Source organism: Coregonus clupeaformis, chromosome 7 (assembly GCF_020615455.1).
Source record: "Coregonus clupeaformis isolate EN_2021a chromosome 7, ASM2061545v1, whole genome shotgun sequence".
NCBI classification, from domain to species: Eukaryota; Metazoa; Chordata; class Actinopteri; order Salmoniformes; family Salmonidae; genus Coregonus; species Coregonus clupeaformis.
The window spans coordinates 61,622,544-61,636,522 of NC_059198.1; the positions used below are offsets into that span (position 1 = coordinate 61,622,544).

The 13,979-nt window shown below is 43.4% G+C and overlaps 1 protein-coding gene across 1 annotated transcript in view; it reads left to right on the forward strand.

Moving 5' to 3' along the window:
• Nucleotides 1-11,619: 11,619 nt before the first annotated feature.
• Nucleotides 11,620-13,979, forward strand: part of LOC123491240 (zinc finger protein 883-like) — a 34,869-nt gene continuing 32,509 nt past the window's right edge. Inside the window, exon 1 of the mRNA XM_045221450.1 lies at nt 11,620-11,923. Coding sequence (XP_045077385.1) covers nt 11,915-11,923 — 9 coding nt within the window. The 5' untranslated portion in view covers nt 11,620-11,914. The remainder of the gene's footprint in view (nt 11,924-13,979) is intronic.

Below are 13,979 nucleotides of genomic sequence, written 5' to 3' on the forward strand. Positions count from 1 at the left end.
TTCTTTATTTTTACTATTTTCTGCATTGTAGAATAATAGTGAAGACATCAAAACTAACACATATGGAATCATGTAGTAACCAAAAAAGTGTTAAACAAATCAAAATATATTTTATATTTGAGATTCTCCAAAGGAGCCACCCTTTGCCTTGATGACAGCTTTGCACACTCTTGGCATTCTCTCAACCAGCTTCACCTGGAATGCTTTTCCAACAGTCTTGAAGGAGTTCCGACATATGCTGAGCACTTGTTGGCTGCGTTTCCTTCACTCTGCGGTCCAACTTATCCCAAACCATCTCAATTGGGTTGAGGTCAGGTGATTGTGGAGGCCAGGTCATCTGATGCAGCACTCCAACACTCTCCTTCTTGGTCAAATAGCCCTTACACAGCCTGGAGCTGTGTTGGGTCATTGTCCTGTTGAAAAACAAATGATAGTCCCACTAAGCGCAAACCAGATGGGATGGCGTATCGCTGCAGAATGCTGTGGTAGCCATGCTGGTTAAGTGTACCTTGAATTCTAAATAAATCACTGACAGTGTCACCAGCAAAGCACCCCCACACAATCACACCTCCTCCTCCATGCTTCACGGTGGGAACCATACATGCGGAGATCATCCTTTCACCTACTCTGCGTCTCACAAAGACACGGCGGTTGGAACCAGAGATCTCAAATTTGGACTCATCAGACCAAAGGACAGATTTCCACCGGTCTAATGTCCATTGCTCGTGTTTCTTGGCCCAAGCAAGTCTCTTCTTATTATTGGTGTCCTTTAGTAGTGGTTTCTTTGCAGCAATTCAACCATGAAGGCCTGATTCACGCAGTCTCCTCTGAACAGTTGATGTTGAGATGTGTCTGTTACTTGAACTCTGTGAAGCATTTATTTGGGCTGCAATCTGAGGTGCAGTTAACTCTAATGAACTTATCCTCTGCAGCAGAGGTAACTCTGGGTCTTCCGTTCCTGTGGCGGTCCTCATGAGAGCCAGTTTCATCATAGCGCTTGATGGTTTTTGCGACTGCACTTAAAGAAACGTTCAAAGTTCTTGAAATTGTCCGGATTGACTGACCTTAATGTCTTAAAGTAATGATGGACTGTCGTTTCTCTTTGCTTATTTGAGCTGTTCTTGCCATAATATGGACTTGGTCTTTTACCAAATAGGGCTATCTTCTGTATACCACCCCTACCTTGTCACAACACAACTGATTGGCTCAAATGCATTAAGAAGGAAAGAAATTCCACAAATTAACTCTTAACAAGGCAGACCTGTTAATTGAAATGCATTCCAGGTGACTACCTCATGAAGCTGGTTGAGAGAATGCCAAGAGTGTGCAAAGCTGTCATCAAAGCAAAGGGTGGCTACTTTGAAGAATCTGAAATATACAATATATTTTGATTTGTTTAACACTTTTTTGGTTACTACATGATTACATATGTGTTATTTCATAGTTTTGATGTCTTCACTATTATTCTACAATGTAGAAAATAGTAAAAATAAAGAAAAACCCTGGAATGAGCAGATGTGTCCAAACTTTTGACTGGTGTACTGTATGTTATAATATATATGGCTCTGCTTACAACGTGGTAACGCTGTTATGTCTGTTTCACAGTTCTTTGTAACGTTAGTTACTCCTCCCACTCTGGTCAATGAAGACCTCCACATCTCTGTGTTCAAAATGCACGTTCTCTATTATAATTATTAGCCCAGTTGAGAAGCTCTAAAATTGATATATTTTGGGTAGAAGCGTGAAAATTGGTACACAAAATGTTTTTGTTGTTGTGCTGAACAAAACCTGATGAGAGTGCCATTTCAGCTGAGCGTTGTGGGAGCCTGTTAGTAGCGCCACCTATAGGTCAATGTTGAAAATACATTTACTGTACCTGCATTTAAGTTTCAGGTCACCTCTGTGTTGGGCCTACATGGCCCCAAAATATAAGGTGCAGAACATTGTTTGTAATGTTAATGTAATGGCTCTGTTACAGCATAGATACACGAGGGTCGTGTTCATTAGGTACGAATGGGGGGGGATTTCCATTGCATAACCTTTTACGTTAAGTGCCCCCTTAATGAACGTGACCCAGGATCCCTGTTTGCGTCTGTACCTGGAAATTCAAGGGTCAGTTGGTAACACAACATTATTAGTGTATTATAATGCATTATAAAGGACGTTATAAAGCATTATACATACAGTATGTAGTTCATAGAAAGTGTTACCGTCCAGTCCATGTAGTGATTCATACAGTAGCTTTGCTCACGTTTCATTTAACCAGCAATACAATGACTGGAATGTGACAGAGGGAGAGAAAAGAGAGAGAGAAAAGAAGGATGAATAGAAAAAAGAGGCCTACATCCTAAATGGCACCCTATTCCCTTTATAGTGCACTACTTTTGACCTGAGCCCCATAGAGCATTTGGGACGCTACCCAGGTGAAGCCACAACCACACTTGTTTGGTCATAATATCTTTTCGGGACGGTTTCCTGGACACAGATGATTCGTAGTCCTGGACTAACAAGCACTTTCAATAGAGAATCGCCATTAAAATAGGTTTTGAGTCCAGGACTTATTCTGTGTCTGTTTAAATGCAAGAGCACCTTTCAATTCAACTCCATGTCTATACTATGTCCGTCATGAAGCTGTGATTGCCAGTGGTATTTTTCACCGGTCTACCTACACCGTCTAATGCATATCTATTTTATTACATGTAAGAGATGGTTACCTGTACAGGTGTTCAAGGTGTACAGACATTGCAACAGGAAGGTACAGATTGACACATCTCATATAATAATGTATGAATGTTATCAACATGTTTCAAGATCATTTGACTTGATTTTACTACTGCTGTACTGACTCCTCTCCTTCATGGGCCATGTATCAAGCAAAGTAGGAGTGCTGACTTAGGATCAGTTTGGCCTTTTAGATCGCAATAAATAAGATCACACAGGCAGGGGGGGACCTGATCCTAGATCAGTGCTCATACTCTGAGACACTAGTATTTCTTATTTACCAATAAGTGGGTAAGTAACTATACAATCTGGCTTCAGTGGATTACTTTAAAGTTGTTTCTGAAATGGCACCATGTTCTCTGTATAGTGCACTAAGAAAAATACTAATATTCGTGCACTATATAGGGAATAGGGTGCCATTTCAGACACAACTTTAAAGTAATCCACTGAAGCCAAATTGGGGAGTTACTTACCCTGTCTTCTTCGCACTCTGTGGAGCATAAATCCTCAACCAGTCCACACTAGCTTGTCTAAATAGTGGAGGTGCGTAAAGATTGTGCTTACCACAAATTCCTCGTTTCGCTATGTTTGCCGTATTGTACATTGCTCTTGTCAGTAGCACAGTATACATGATTCCGATTTTAGCTTCAAGACGCCGCCCATTTGAAAATCCTAAAAGGTAGATTGTGCTGATTTATTGGCACACTGAAACATGTCGCGCGCCGTAGTTTTCAAACACAGTGGATAGTGCTAAAACAATTATGTCATAACTGAATTCTGCCATCTTTACGCACGTTGGCCATTTGCCAAAGAGATAGGACACCAATGGACAATGGCTAAGCTAAATAGACAATTGATATAAGTTGAGAGTTGAGTAGGTGAGATGGGTTGGTCCGTACACAAGTAGTTACACCATCATCATCACTGTATAGATCCATTCTAGCTTGGTCCCAGATCTGCTTGTGCTCTTGCCAAATCATTGTCAAGCCAAACATTTGACATGGCAATTCCACAAGGTGTTGGTAAGAGAGCAGAAACCGACTGACATCCATTCCTCCAGGCCTATGTCCCAGTGTCATGGCTGTCATGCTAAAGTATAATTCAAGACAAATAAATCAAGCCAGTTTTTTTCCCCTCTTGTGTCTGTCACATTTATTGCTCTGTTTACTGTAATTAATTATTGTGAGCATATGCGCCTGAACAATTGAGCAAACGGAGTAGCTGCATTCCCACGTTCAAAACAGGGTTGATGTTTTTGCACCCCCCACTTTTCTTTGCCAGAAAAGTATTAAGATCCATTTGGTAATTTGTAATTTTCAATGATTAGTAATATTTTGAGCTAGCTACAATTCATGAAAATAAACCACAAAAAAAAAAACAGTGAATGCGTGAGAGTTGGCAGCTCTGGGGTTAGAACCATGAACCTCCAAAGTTTTGTATTGAAGTCAATGTACCCAGAAGAGGACGGAAAGTAGCTGTCCTCCGGCTACACCATGGTGCTACCCTACAGAGTGCTGTTGAGGCTACTGTAGTCCTTCATTGCAAAACAGTGTGCTTTAATCAATTATTTAGTGACGTGAATATATTTTGTATAGTTTAATCTGAAAAGGATAACTTTTTTAATGTTTCACCATTTAAATTTGTCTGAAATTCACTGAGGAGGAGTGTCCTCCCCTTCCTTCTCTGAGGAGCCTCCACTGGTGGAGACACATGTATTTTACAAAAAAGCTGTCCAGTTTCACTGACTCACCCAATGACGCGCAGGCAGCTCACTCGCTGGCGATGGTGGATACCGATGCATCTCTCTCGTTCTACTGTGTAAAACAATGCTGTTCGCTCAGCAGGCCTATTTGGAAGTTGATAACATACAGTATGTGGTAGCCTACAGCAGACAGATTAGAGTCTTCTCTTTTCAGCAGGAGCCGGTTGCTTTCCAACTGGTGTTTTCCAGCGATTGTATTTGAAATATTGCGAAAGGCCTGTTTTGGCTGCATGCTGTTCACTGACAGATTTGCAGCGCGTTCCCGACTGTAGGCATGCCTTGTTATTGGGCTATGCACAATCCTCAGCTAGCCTATTTTTTAAAAATATATAAGCTATTGATCCTATGTGGGCTAAATTATAGGCCTATTCCTGGTGTCGTATTCTGAATTATTTCATTTATTTCTGAACAGACAGCAGTAATTCTATAGCTGGCAAATGTATTTCAATTTATCAGGGGTGCTGCACCCTTCCCGCGGCTAGGATTCTTTAACGAAATAAATGATGAAGTGCAACACTGGAGAGATGAGAGTTGCAGGCTCATGTCTATCGGAGTAGAGAGGGATGAGAGTTGCAGGATCATGTCTATCAGAGCAGAGAGAGATCATAGAAAGTAAATCTCATTCTAGTTCTGTGAGAGACACCGAGTATTGGTGCTAAACCGTGTTATTGGAGCCTGGCATGCTAGTTGGCTACGGCGTCATAGGACTCGGTGCCCTGGACGGTTTTCACAGAAGAATACTGTACCAAGTTAGCTTCCTGAATAAACTAAGTTAGTCTATTCCTAGAAAACATTGAACCGCTGTAGTTTACAACAATTATAATTTCTAAAGTGGAAGTTGGGAGAGTTATATTTGAGTGTTTCAGTGAAACGTAAGTGAGGGAGGCTCCGCTCTCTCGCTTTCCCAGATGTTTAATTCATTTAATTCCGATCTCCTTTGCATTATTGTAGCCATTTTCTGTAGCCTGTCAACTATGCGTCTGTCTATCCCTGTTCTCTCCTCTCCGCACAGGCTATACAAACGCCTCACACCGCGTGGCTGCTGCCACTCTAACCTGGTGGTCCCTGCACGCACGACCCACGTGGAGTTCCAGGTCTCCGGCAGCCTCTGGAACTGCCGTTCTGCGGCCAACAAGGCAGAGTTCATCTCAGCCTATGCTACCCTCCAGTCCCTCGACTTCTTGGCGCTGACGGAAACATGGATTACCACAGAAAACACTGCTACTCCTACTGCTCTCTCCTCGTCTGACCATGTGTTCTCGCATACCCCGAGAGCATCTGGTCAGCAGGGTGGTGGCACAGGAATCCTCATCTCTCCCAAGTGGACATTCTCTCTTTCTCCCCTGACCCATCTGTCTATCTCCTCATTTGAATTCCATGCTGTCACAGTCACTAGCCCATTCAAGCTTAACATCCTTATCATTTATCGCCCTCCAGGTTCCCTTGGAGAGTTCATCAATGAGCTTGACGCCTTGATAAGTTCCTTTCCTGAGGATGGCTCACCCCTCACAGTTCTGGGTAACTTTAACCTCCCTACGTCTACCTTTGACTCATTTCTCTCTGCCTCCTTCTTTCCACTCCTCTCCTCTTTTGACCTCACCCTCTCACCGTCCCCCCCTACTCACAACGCTTGACCTCATCTTTACTAGATGCTGTTCTTCTACTAATCTCACTGCAACTCCCCTCCAAGTCTCCGACCACTACTTTGTATCCTTTTCTCTCTCGCTCTCCTCCAACACTACTCACTCTGCCCCTACTCAGATGGTAATGCACCGTCGCAACCTTCGCTCTCTCTCTCCCACTACTCTCTCCTCTTCCATCCTATCATCTATTCCCTCTGCTCAATCCTTCTCCCTACAATATCCTGATTCTGCCTCCTCAACCCTCCTCTCCTCCCTTTCTGCATCCTTTGACTCTCTATGTCCCCTATCCTCCCGGCCGGCTCGGTCCTCCCCTCCTGCTACGTGGCTTGACGACTCATTGCGAGTTCACAGAACAGGGCTCCGGGCAGCCGAGCGGAAATTTAGAAAAACTAGACTCCCTGCGGACCTGGCATCTTTTCACTCCCTTCTCTCTACATTTTCTTCCTCTGTTTCTGCTGCTAAAGCCACTTTCTACCACTCTAAATTCCAAGCATCTGCCTCTAACCCTAGGAAGCTCTTTGCCACATTCTCCTCCCTGCTGAATCCTCCACCCCCTCCCCCCTCCTCCCTCTCTGTGGATGACTTCGTCAACCATTTTGAAAAGAAGGTTGACGACATCCGATCCTCGTTTGTTAAGTCAAATGACACCGCTGGTCCTGCTCACACTGCCCTACCCTATGCTTTGACTTCTTTCTCCCCTCTCTCTCCAGATGAAATCTTGTGACTTGTGACGGCCGGCCGCCCAACAACCTGCCCGCTTGACCCTATCCCCTCCTCTCTTCTCCAGACCATTTCCGGAGACCTTCTCCCTTACCTCACCTCGCTCATCAACTCATCCTTGACCGCTGGCTATGTCCCTTCCGTCTTCAAGAGAGCGAGAGTTGCACCCCTTCTCAAAAAACCTACACTCGATCCCTCCGATGTCAACAACTACAGACCAGTATCCCTTCTTTCATTTCTCTCCAAAACTCTTGAGCGTGCCGTCTTTAGCCAACTCTCTTGCTATCTCTCTCAGAATGACCTTGATCCAAACCAGTCAGGTTTCAAGACTGGTCATTCAACTGAGACTGCTCTTCTCTGTGTCACGGAGGCTCTCCGCACTGCTAAAGCTAACTCTCTCTCCTCTGCTCTCGTCCTTCTAGACCTATCTGCTGCCTTTGATACTGTGAACCATCAGATCCTCCTCTCCACCCTCTCCGAGTTGGGCATCTCCGGCGCGGCTCACTCTTGGATTGCGTCCTACCTGACAGGTCGCTCCTACCAGGTGGCGTGGCGAGAATCTGTCTCCGCACCACGTGCTCTCACCACTGGTGTCCCCCAGGGCTCAGTTCTAGGCCCTCTCCTATTCTCGCTATACACCAAGTCACTTGGCTCTGTCATATCCTCACATGGCCTCTCCTATCATTGCTACGCAGACGACACACAATTAATGTTCTCCTTTCCCCCTTCTGAAAACCAGGTGGCAATTCGCATCTCTGCATGTCTGGCAGACATATCAGTGTGGATGACGGATCACCACCTCGGCAAGACGGAGCTGCTCATCCTCCCGGAGAAGGACTGCCCGTTCCATGATCTTGCCATCACGGTTGACAACTCCGTTGTGTCCTCCTCCCAGAGTGCAAAGAGCCTTGGCGTGACCCTGGACAACACCCTGTCGTTCACCGCTAACATCAATGCGGTGACCCGATCCTGTAGGTTCATGCTCTACAACATTCGCAGAGCACGACCCTGCCTTACACAGGAAGCGACACAGGTCCTAATCCAGGCACTTGTCATCTCCCGTATGGATTACTGCAACTCGCTGTTGGCTGGGCTCCCTGCCTGTGCCATTAAACCCCTACAACTCATCCAGAACGCCGCAGCCCGTCTGGTGTTCAACCTTCCCAAGTTCTCTCACGTCACCCCGCTCCTCCGCACACTCCACTGGCTTCCAGTTGAAGCTCGCATCTGCTACAAGACCATGGTGCTTGCCTACGGAGCTGTGAGGGGAACGGCACCTCCGTACCTTCAGGCTCTGATCAGTCCCTACACCCAAACGAGGGCATTGTGTTCATCCACCTCTGGCCAGCTGGCCCCCCTACCTCTGCAGAAGCACAGTTCCCGCTCAGCCCAGTCAAAACTGTTCGCTGCTCTGGCACCCCAATGGTGGAACAAGCACCCTCACGACGCCAGGACAGCGGAGTCACTCACCACCTTCCGGAGACACTTGAAACCCCACCTCTTTAAGGAATACCTGGGATAGGATAAAGTAATCATTCTACCCCCGCTTACCCCACCCCCCAAAAAAATAATAATTGTAAAGTGGTTGTCCCACTGGCTATCATAAGGTGAATGCACCAATTTGTAAGTCGCTCTGGATAAGAGCGTCTGCTAAATGACGAAAATGTAAATGTAAAATTAGATACTGGCAGGCTTCTCTCTCTCACCACGACAATGGCCACACGTTAGTCATAGGCTACAATGTTGCGCAAACCATAAACCCAGGCTGGCCCAACACAAATACATTCTTAGAATATCAGGCACATTTCACATTACGTTTTTTAGGGGGCAGGAGAATTACAGGAGGCAACTTAAATGAACTCTGATTGCTTTTATTATAATGTTTACATTGCAAACAGTGAAAATTATTTTTCATGCCACGAGAGGTACCGGATCCTGGCAAATGGGTTCCGGAACAAAACAGTCCAAAACTGAGAGGTGCCGGATCCTGTTCTGGCAGGATCCGGCTCAAGCTGCAAATCAAGCACTGGTTAATTGGCCTACCCGTTGAACTGGGGTAGGACCAGATGGGGTTAAATAGTGGAATAGGGTGGTGGTTTTTAATGAGTGTAGGGATAGATGGTAGGGAAGTTTTTATATATATATATATACAGTGCATTCGGAAATTATTCAGAACCCTTGACTTTTTCCAAATTTTGTTACGTTACAACCTTATTCTAAAATTGATTAAATAAATACAAATCCTCAGCAATCTACACACAATACCCCATAATGACTAGAGAAAACAGGTTTTTAGAAATGTTTGCAAATGTATTAAAAATCAAAAACAGAAATAGCTTATTTACATAAGTATTCAGACCCTTTGCTATGACTCAAAATTGAGCTCAGGTGCATCCTGTTTCCATTGATCGTCCTTGAGATGTTTCTACAACTTGATTGGAGTCCACCTGTATTAAATTCGATTGATTGGACATGATTTGGAAAGGCACACCCATAAGGTCCCACAGTTGACAGTGCATGTCAGAGCAAAAACCAAGCCATGAGGTCGAAGGAATTGTCCGTAGGACTCCGAGACAGGATTGTGTCGAGGCACAGATCTGGGGAAGGGTACCAAAACATTTCTGCAGCATTGAAGGTCCCCAAGAACACAGTGGCCATTCTTAAATGGAAGAAGTTTGGAACCACCAAGACTCTTCCTAGAGATGGCCGCCTGGCCAAACTGAGCAATCGGGGGAGAAGGGCCTTGGTCAGGGAAGTGACCAAAAACCCAATGGTCACTCTGACAGAGCTCCAGAGTTCCTCTGGGGAGATGGGAGAACCTTCCAGAAGGACAACCATCTCTGCAGCACTCCACCAATTGTATTTTACCTTTATTTAACTAGGCAAGTCAGTTAAGAACAAATTCTTATTTACAATGACGGCCTACACCGGCCAAACCCGGACGACGCTGGGCCAATTGTGCACCGCTCTTTGGGACTCCCAATCACAGCCGGTTGTGATACAGCCTGGAATCGAACCAGGGGGTCTGTAGTGACACCTCAAGCACTGAGATGCAGTGCCTTAGACCGCTGCGCCACTCGGGAGCCAGGCCTTTATGGTAGAGTGGCCAGACTGAAGCCACTCCTCAGTAAAAGGCACATGACAGTCCGCTTGGAGTTTGCCAAAAGGCACCTAAAGGAAACAAGATTCTCTGGTCTGATGAAACCAAGATTGAACTCTTTGGCCTGAATGCCAAGCGTCACGTCTGGAGGAAACCTGGCACCATCCCTACGGTGAAGCATGTTGGTGGTAGCATCATGCTGTGGGGATGTTTTTCAGTGGCAGGGACCGAGAGACAAGTCAGGATCGAGGGAAAGATGAACGGAGCAAAGTACAGAGAGATCCTTGATAAAAACCTGCTCCAGAACGCTCAGGACCTCAGACTGGGTCGAAGGTTCACCTTCCAACAGAACAATGACTCTAAGCACACAGCCAAGACAACGCAGGAGTGGCTTCGGGACAAGTCTCTGAATGTCCTTGAGTGGCCCAGCCAAAGCCCAGACTTGAACCCGATCTAACATCTCTGGAGAGACCTGAAAATAGCTTTGCAGCGACGCTCCCCATCCAACCTGACAGAGCTTGAGAGGATCTGCAGAGAAGAATGGGAGAAACTCCCCAAATACAGGTGTGCCAAGCTTGTAGCATCATACCCAAGAAGACTCAAGGCTTTAATTGCTGCCAAAGGTGCTTTAACAACGTACTGAGTAAAGGGTCTGAATACTTATGTAAATATGATATTTTCAGTTTTTTCCAAAAATGTCTAAAAACCTGTTTTTGCTTTGTCATTATGGGGTATTGTGTGTAAATTGATGAAAAAACAACAACAATTTAATCCATTTTAGAATAAGGCTGTAATGTAACAAAATATGGAAAAAGTGAAGGGGTCTGAATACTTTCCGAATGCACTGTATCCTTGACTCTATCTAAACAAATAACTATTGTTGTTATTATATGTGTATATGTAAATGTTTTATTCTTTCCCCTTTTTCCTTTTTTTCCGTAAAGTATTATTAATATATATAATATATAGTATATTATTAAGTATATATAGTGAGGATTTATACCCCAGTCTACTTGGTGCCGGTAATGCAACATGGATGCCAACCGCCATTAAACCTCACCGATTGTTAGATATTACTGCACTGTCGGAGCTAGAAGCACAAGCATTTCGCTACACCCGCTATAACATCTGCTAAACATGTGTCTGTGACAAATAAAATTTGATTTGAAGAAGAAGACAACTTATTTCACAACATGCTCTGCTCTGTGAAGAGCAAGAAGAATGAATGCCTTGACTTCTGCAGAGAATGCATCGCTGTAAATGCTGTATGGCCACTGCAGACATCGTATTGATCATAAATCGGGTTTTACTGGTTCGCTGCATGGATAGCGCAGCGGTAATCCGTCTGGTATTTATGAGGCTACACTCACTGGGCCTCAGCCCAAAAAAATAGTTAGACTCTCCAAGAGAAAGTTGTGTTTGACAGGGGAATGGGGAGTGGATGGTATTTTGGGTGGGGGTGATGGGAATAGTGAGGTTTATATGGAATTATTTTATGTTATTTGAAATTCAGGGTTAGTTAAGAGAATATAGTGGTATAGATGGGTTGTGACCGGACTCACTCTCCAGTACAGTAGGTGGCAGTGTATGTACCTGTAAATTGGTTGCGATTCGCCAATAAAACTTGAAGAAGAAGAAGAAGAAGAAGAAGAAGAAGAAGAAGAAGACGAAGAAGAAGTTGTTGTTGTTCCAAGTGGCTCTTGGGTGAAAAAGGGTGTTGTTGAACGTTTTCTTGACTTGACTTTTATAGATCAGTTAAACTCTTTATATATAATTTTTCTGAAGTAAGATCAGCCTACATGAGATGTTTATTTGTCACAATTTACATCGTCTTCTGGTATTTAATTAGATGTTTGATTGCTCTGGTCTATTCTTTATCTGAACGCTATGACAAAGGAATAGCGAATAACTGTTGCCTACACATTTCTTGTCATGTGAAGAAACGCTGAAGAAACAGTAGCTTGCTTGATGGATCTGGTAAGTTTGGTTGCCTTTTAACAGTAGTGGATAGCTCTGCTGTGCTGTATAAAATGATACGTTTGGCTAACTTTTAACAATATAGCTCTGCTGTGTGGCATAAAAAGGTGAATTTCGTTAACTAACAGTAGCCTATAGCTCTGCTGTGCTGTATCAAATGTATTGGCCTAGTTTTCATAATATTTGATCTTCCGCATCAATGGTTCCATTTGAACTACTCGACAAAAGAAACCATGGCGGTAATTAAAACTTGTTGGGATATTTTGTCCTTCAGCAAAGTAACCTATTAGCCTATCGCACACAGACCCTTACAAAAAAAGATTGCAGTTTTGCAGCTGCAGTAAAAGTGCAGTAACTACAGTCAGTGGTGTAAAGTACTTTAGTACAAATACTTTAAAGTACTACTTAAGTAGTTTTTTTGGGGTATATGTACTTTACTTTACTATTTATATTTTTGACAACTTTTACTAAACTACATTCCTAAAGAAAATTATGTACTTTTTACTCCATACATTTTCCCTGACACCCGAAAGTATTCGTTACATTCTGAATGCTTAGCATGACAGGAAAATTGCCTAATTCACACATTTATCAAGAGAAAATCCCTGGTCATCCCTACTGGCCCTGATCTGACTCACTAAACACATGCTTCGTTTGTAAATGACGTCTGAGTGTTGGAGCATGCCCCTGGCTATCCGTAAACTAAAAAAACAAGAAAATGATGCTGTCTTGTTTGCGATATTTCAGTATATTTAAAACCAAATACTTTTAGACTTTTACTCAAGTAGTATTTTACTGGGTTAATTTTACTTGAGTAATTTTCTAGTAAGGTATCTTTACTTTTACTCAAGTATGAGAATTGGGTACTTTTTCCACCACTGACTACTGTCGACTGGTATTTTGGATGCAGTAATTGCAGAATAACTGTAACTGCAGTTATACTGCAATCTGACTGCAATCTTTTTTGTAAGGGGATTGATACAAGGCAATGGGCAACGAGCAGGTAAAGTCAGAATCATGGAGAAATAATTACGCCTAGCCTACACCTTTTTCTTTAGAATAGCCGGACAGTGAAACAAAAATCACATCAATCATGTAAGTTCAGGTAGGCAGCGGTCTACAACATAAGTAGCAGACACCACAGCAATTTGATATTGCTTTCTGTCAAGTACAAGGAACTGCATGGGCACACATAGCACAAATTCAACCTCCCAAAAAACCTACTCACCAAACAGATGTCTGTCATGGGGTGAAAAAAAATAATTGTGAAATTTCAGGCAGAACCTAACCCGAACGTCTATGTTATAGAACATAATAGGTTCTAAGGTTTATAACCCTGAAATAATTATTTCAACACTCAAAATCAGCGAATGAGCCCCTTTTCAAATCATGAACAAATTATTATTTTCTATTTTATTGTTTTATTCCATCAAGGTTGTAGTCACGCTGAGTATGCATTAGTTGAAGCTCAATGTAAAATTAAAATCTCCCTACCATCATGGTCCTCTGTAGCTCAGCTGGTAGAGCATGGCGCTTGTAACGCCAGGGTAGTGAGTTCGATCCCCGGGACCACCCATACACAAAAATGTATGCACGCATGACTGTAGGTCGCTTTGGATAAAAGCGTCAGCTAAATGGCATATTATATTATATTAAGCCAATATGACACCAAAACTCGCAAATCAACTTGATTGGAGATACTCAATACACTCCCCACCTCTCGTCATGAGCTGTCCAGCCGTTACGGAGAACCATATACCGGATTTCTAACAGGGTCTTTAGCAATTTAGTTTTCAGAGTATTTTCTGCGCCTACCTAGCTCAAATTCTCGACGTCAGATTAAAATGAGACTATAGCATCCATAAAGTGACCATTGGACTTAAAAATGTTTGAATTGACTAAATTTGTAGGTGCAACAATAGTTATTACATTTATAATTTATCGCTCTCATGTGCACATTTGGGTCAATATCACCATAAGGTGCCTTTGAGACTTCCCCATTTCCCCCCCAAAAAGCTGAGATTTTCCATTGAACTTCATATTCATTGTATTAAGT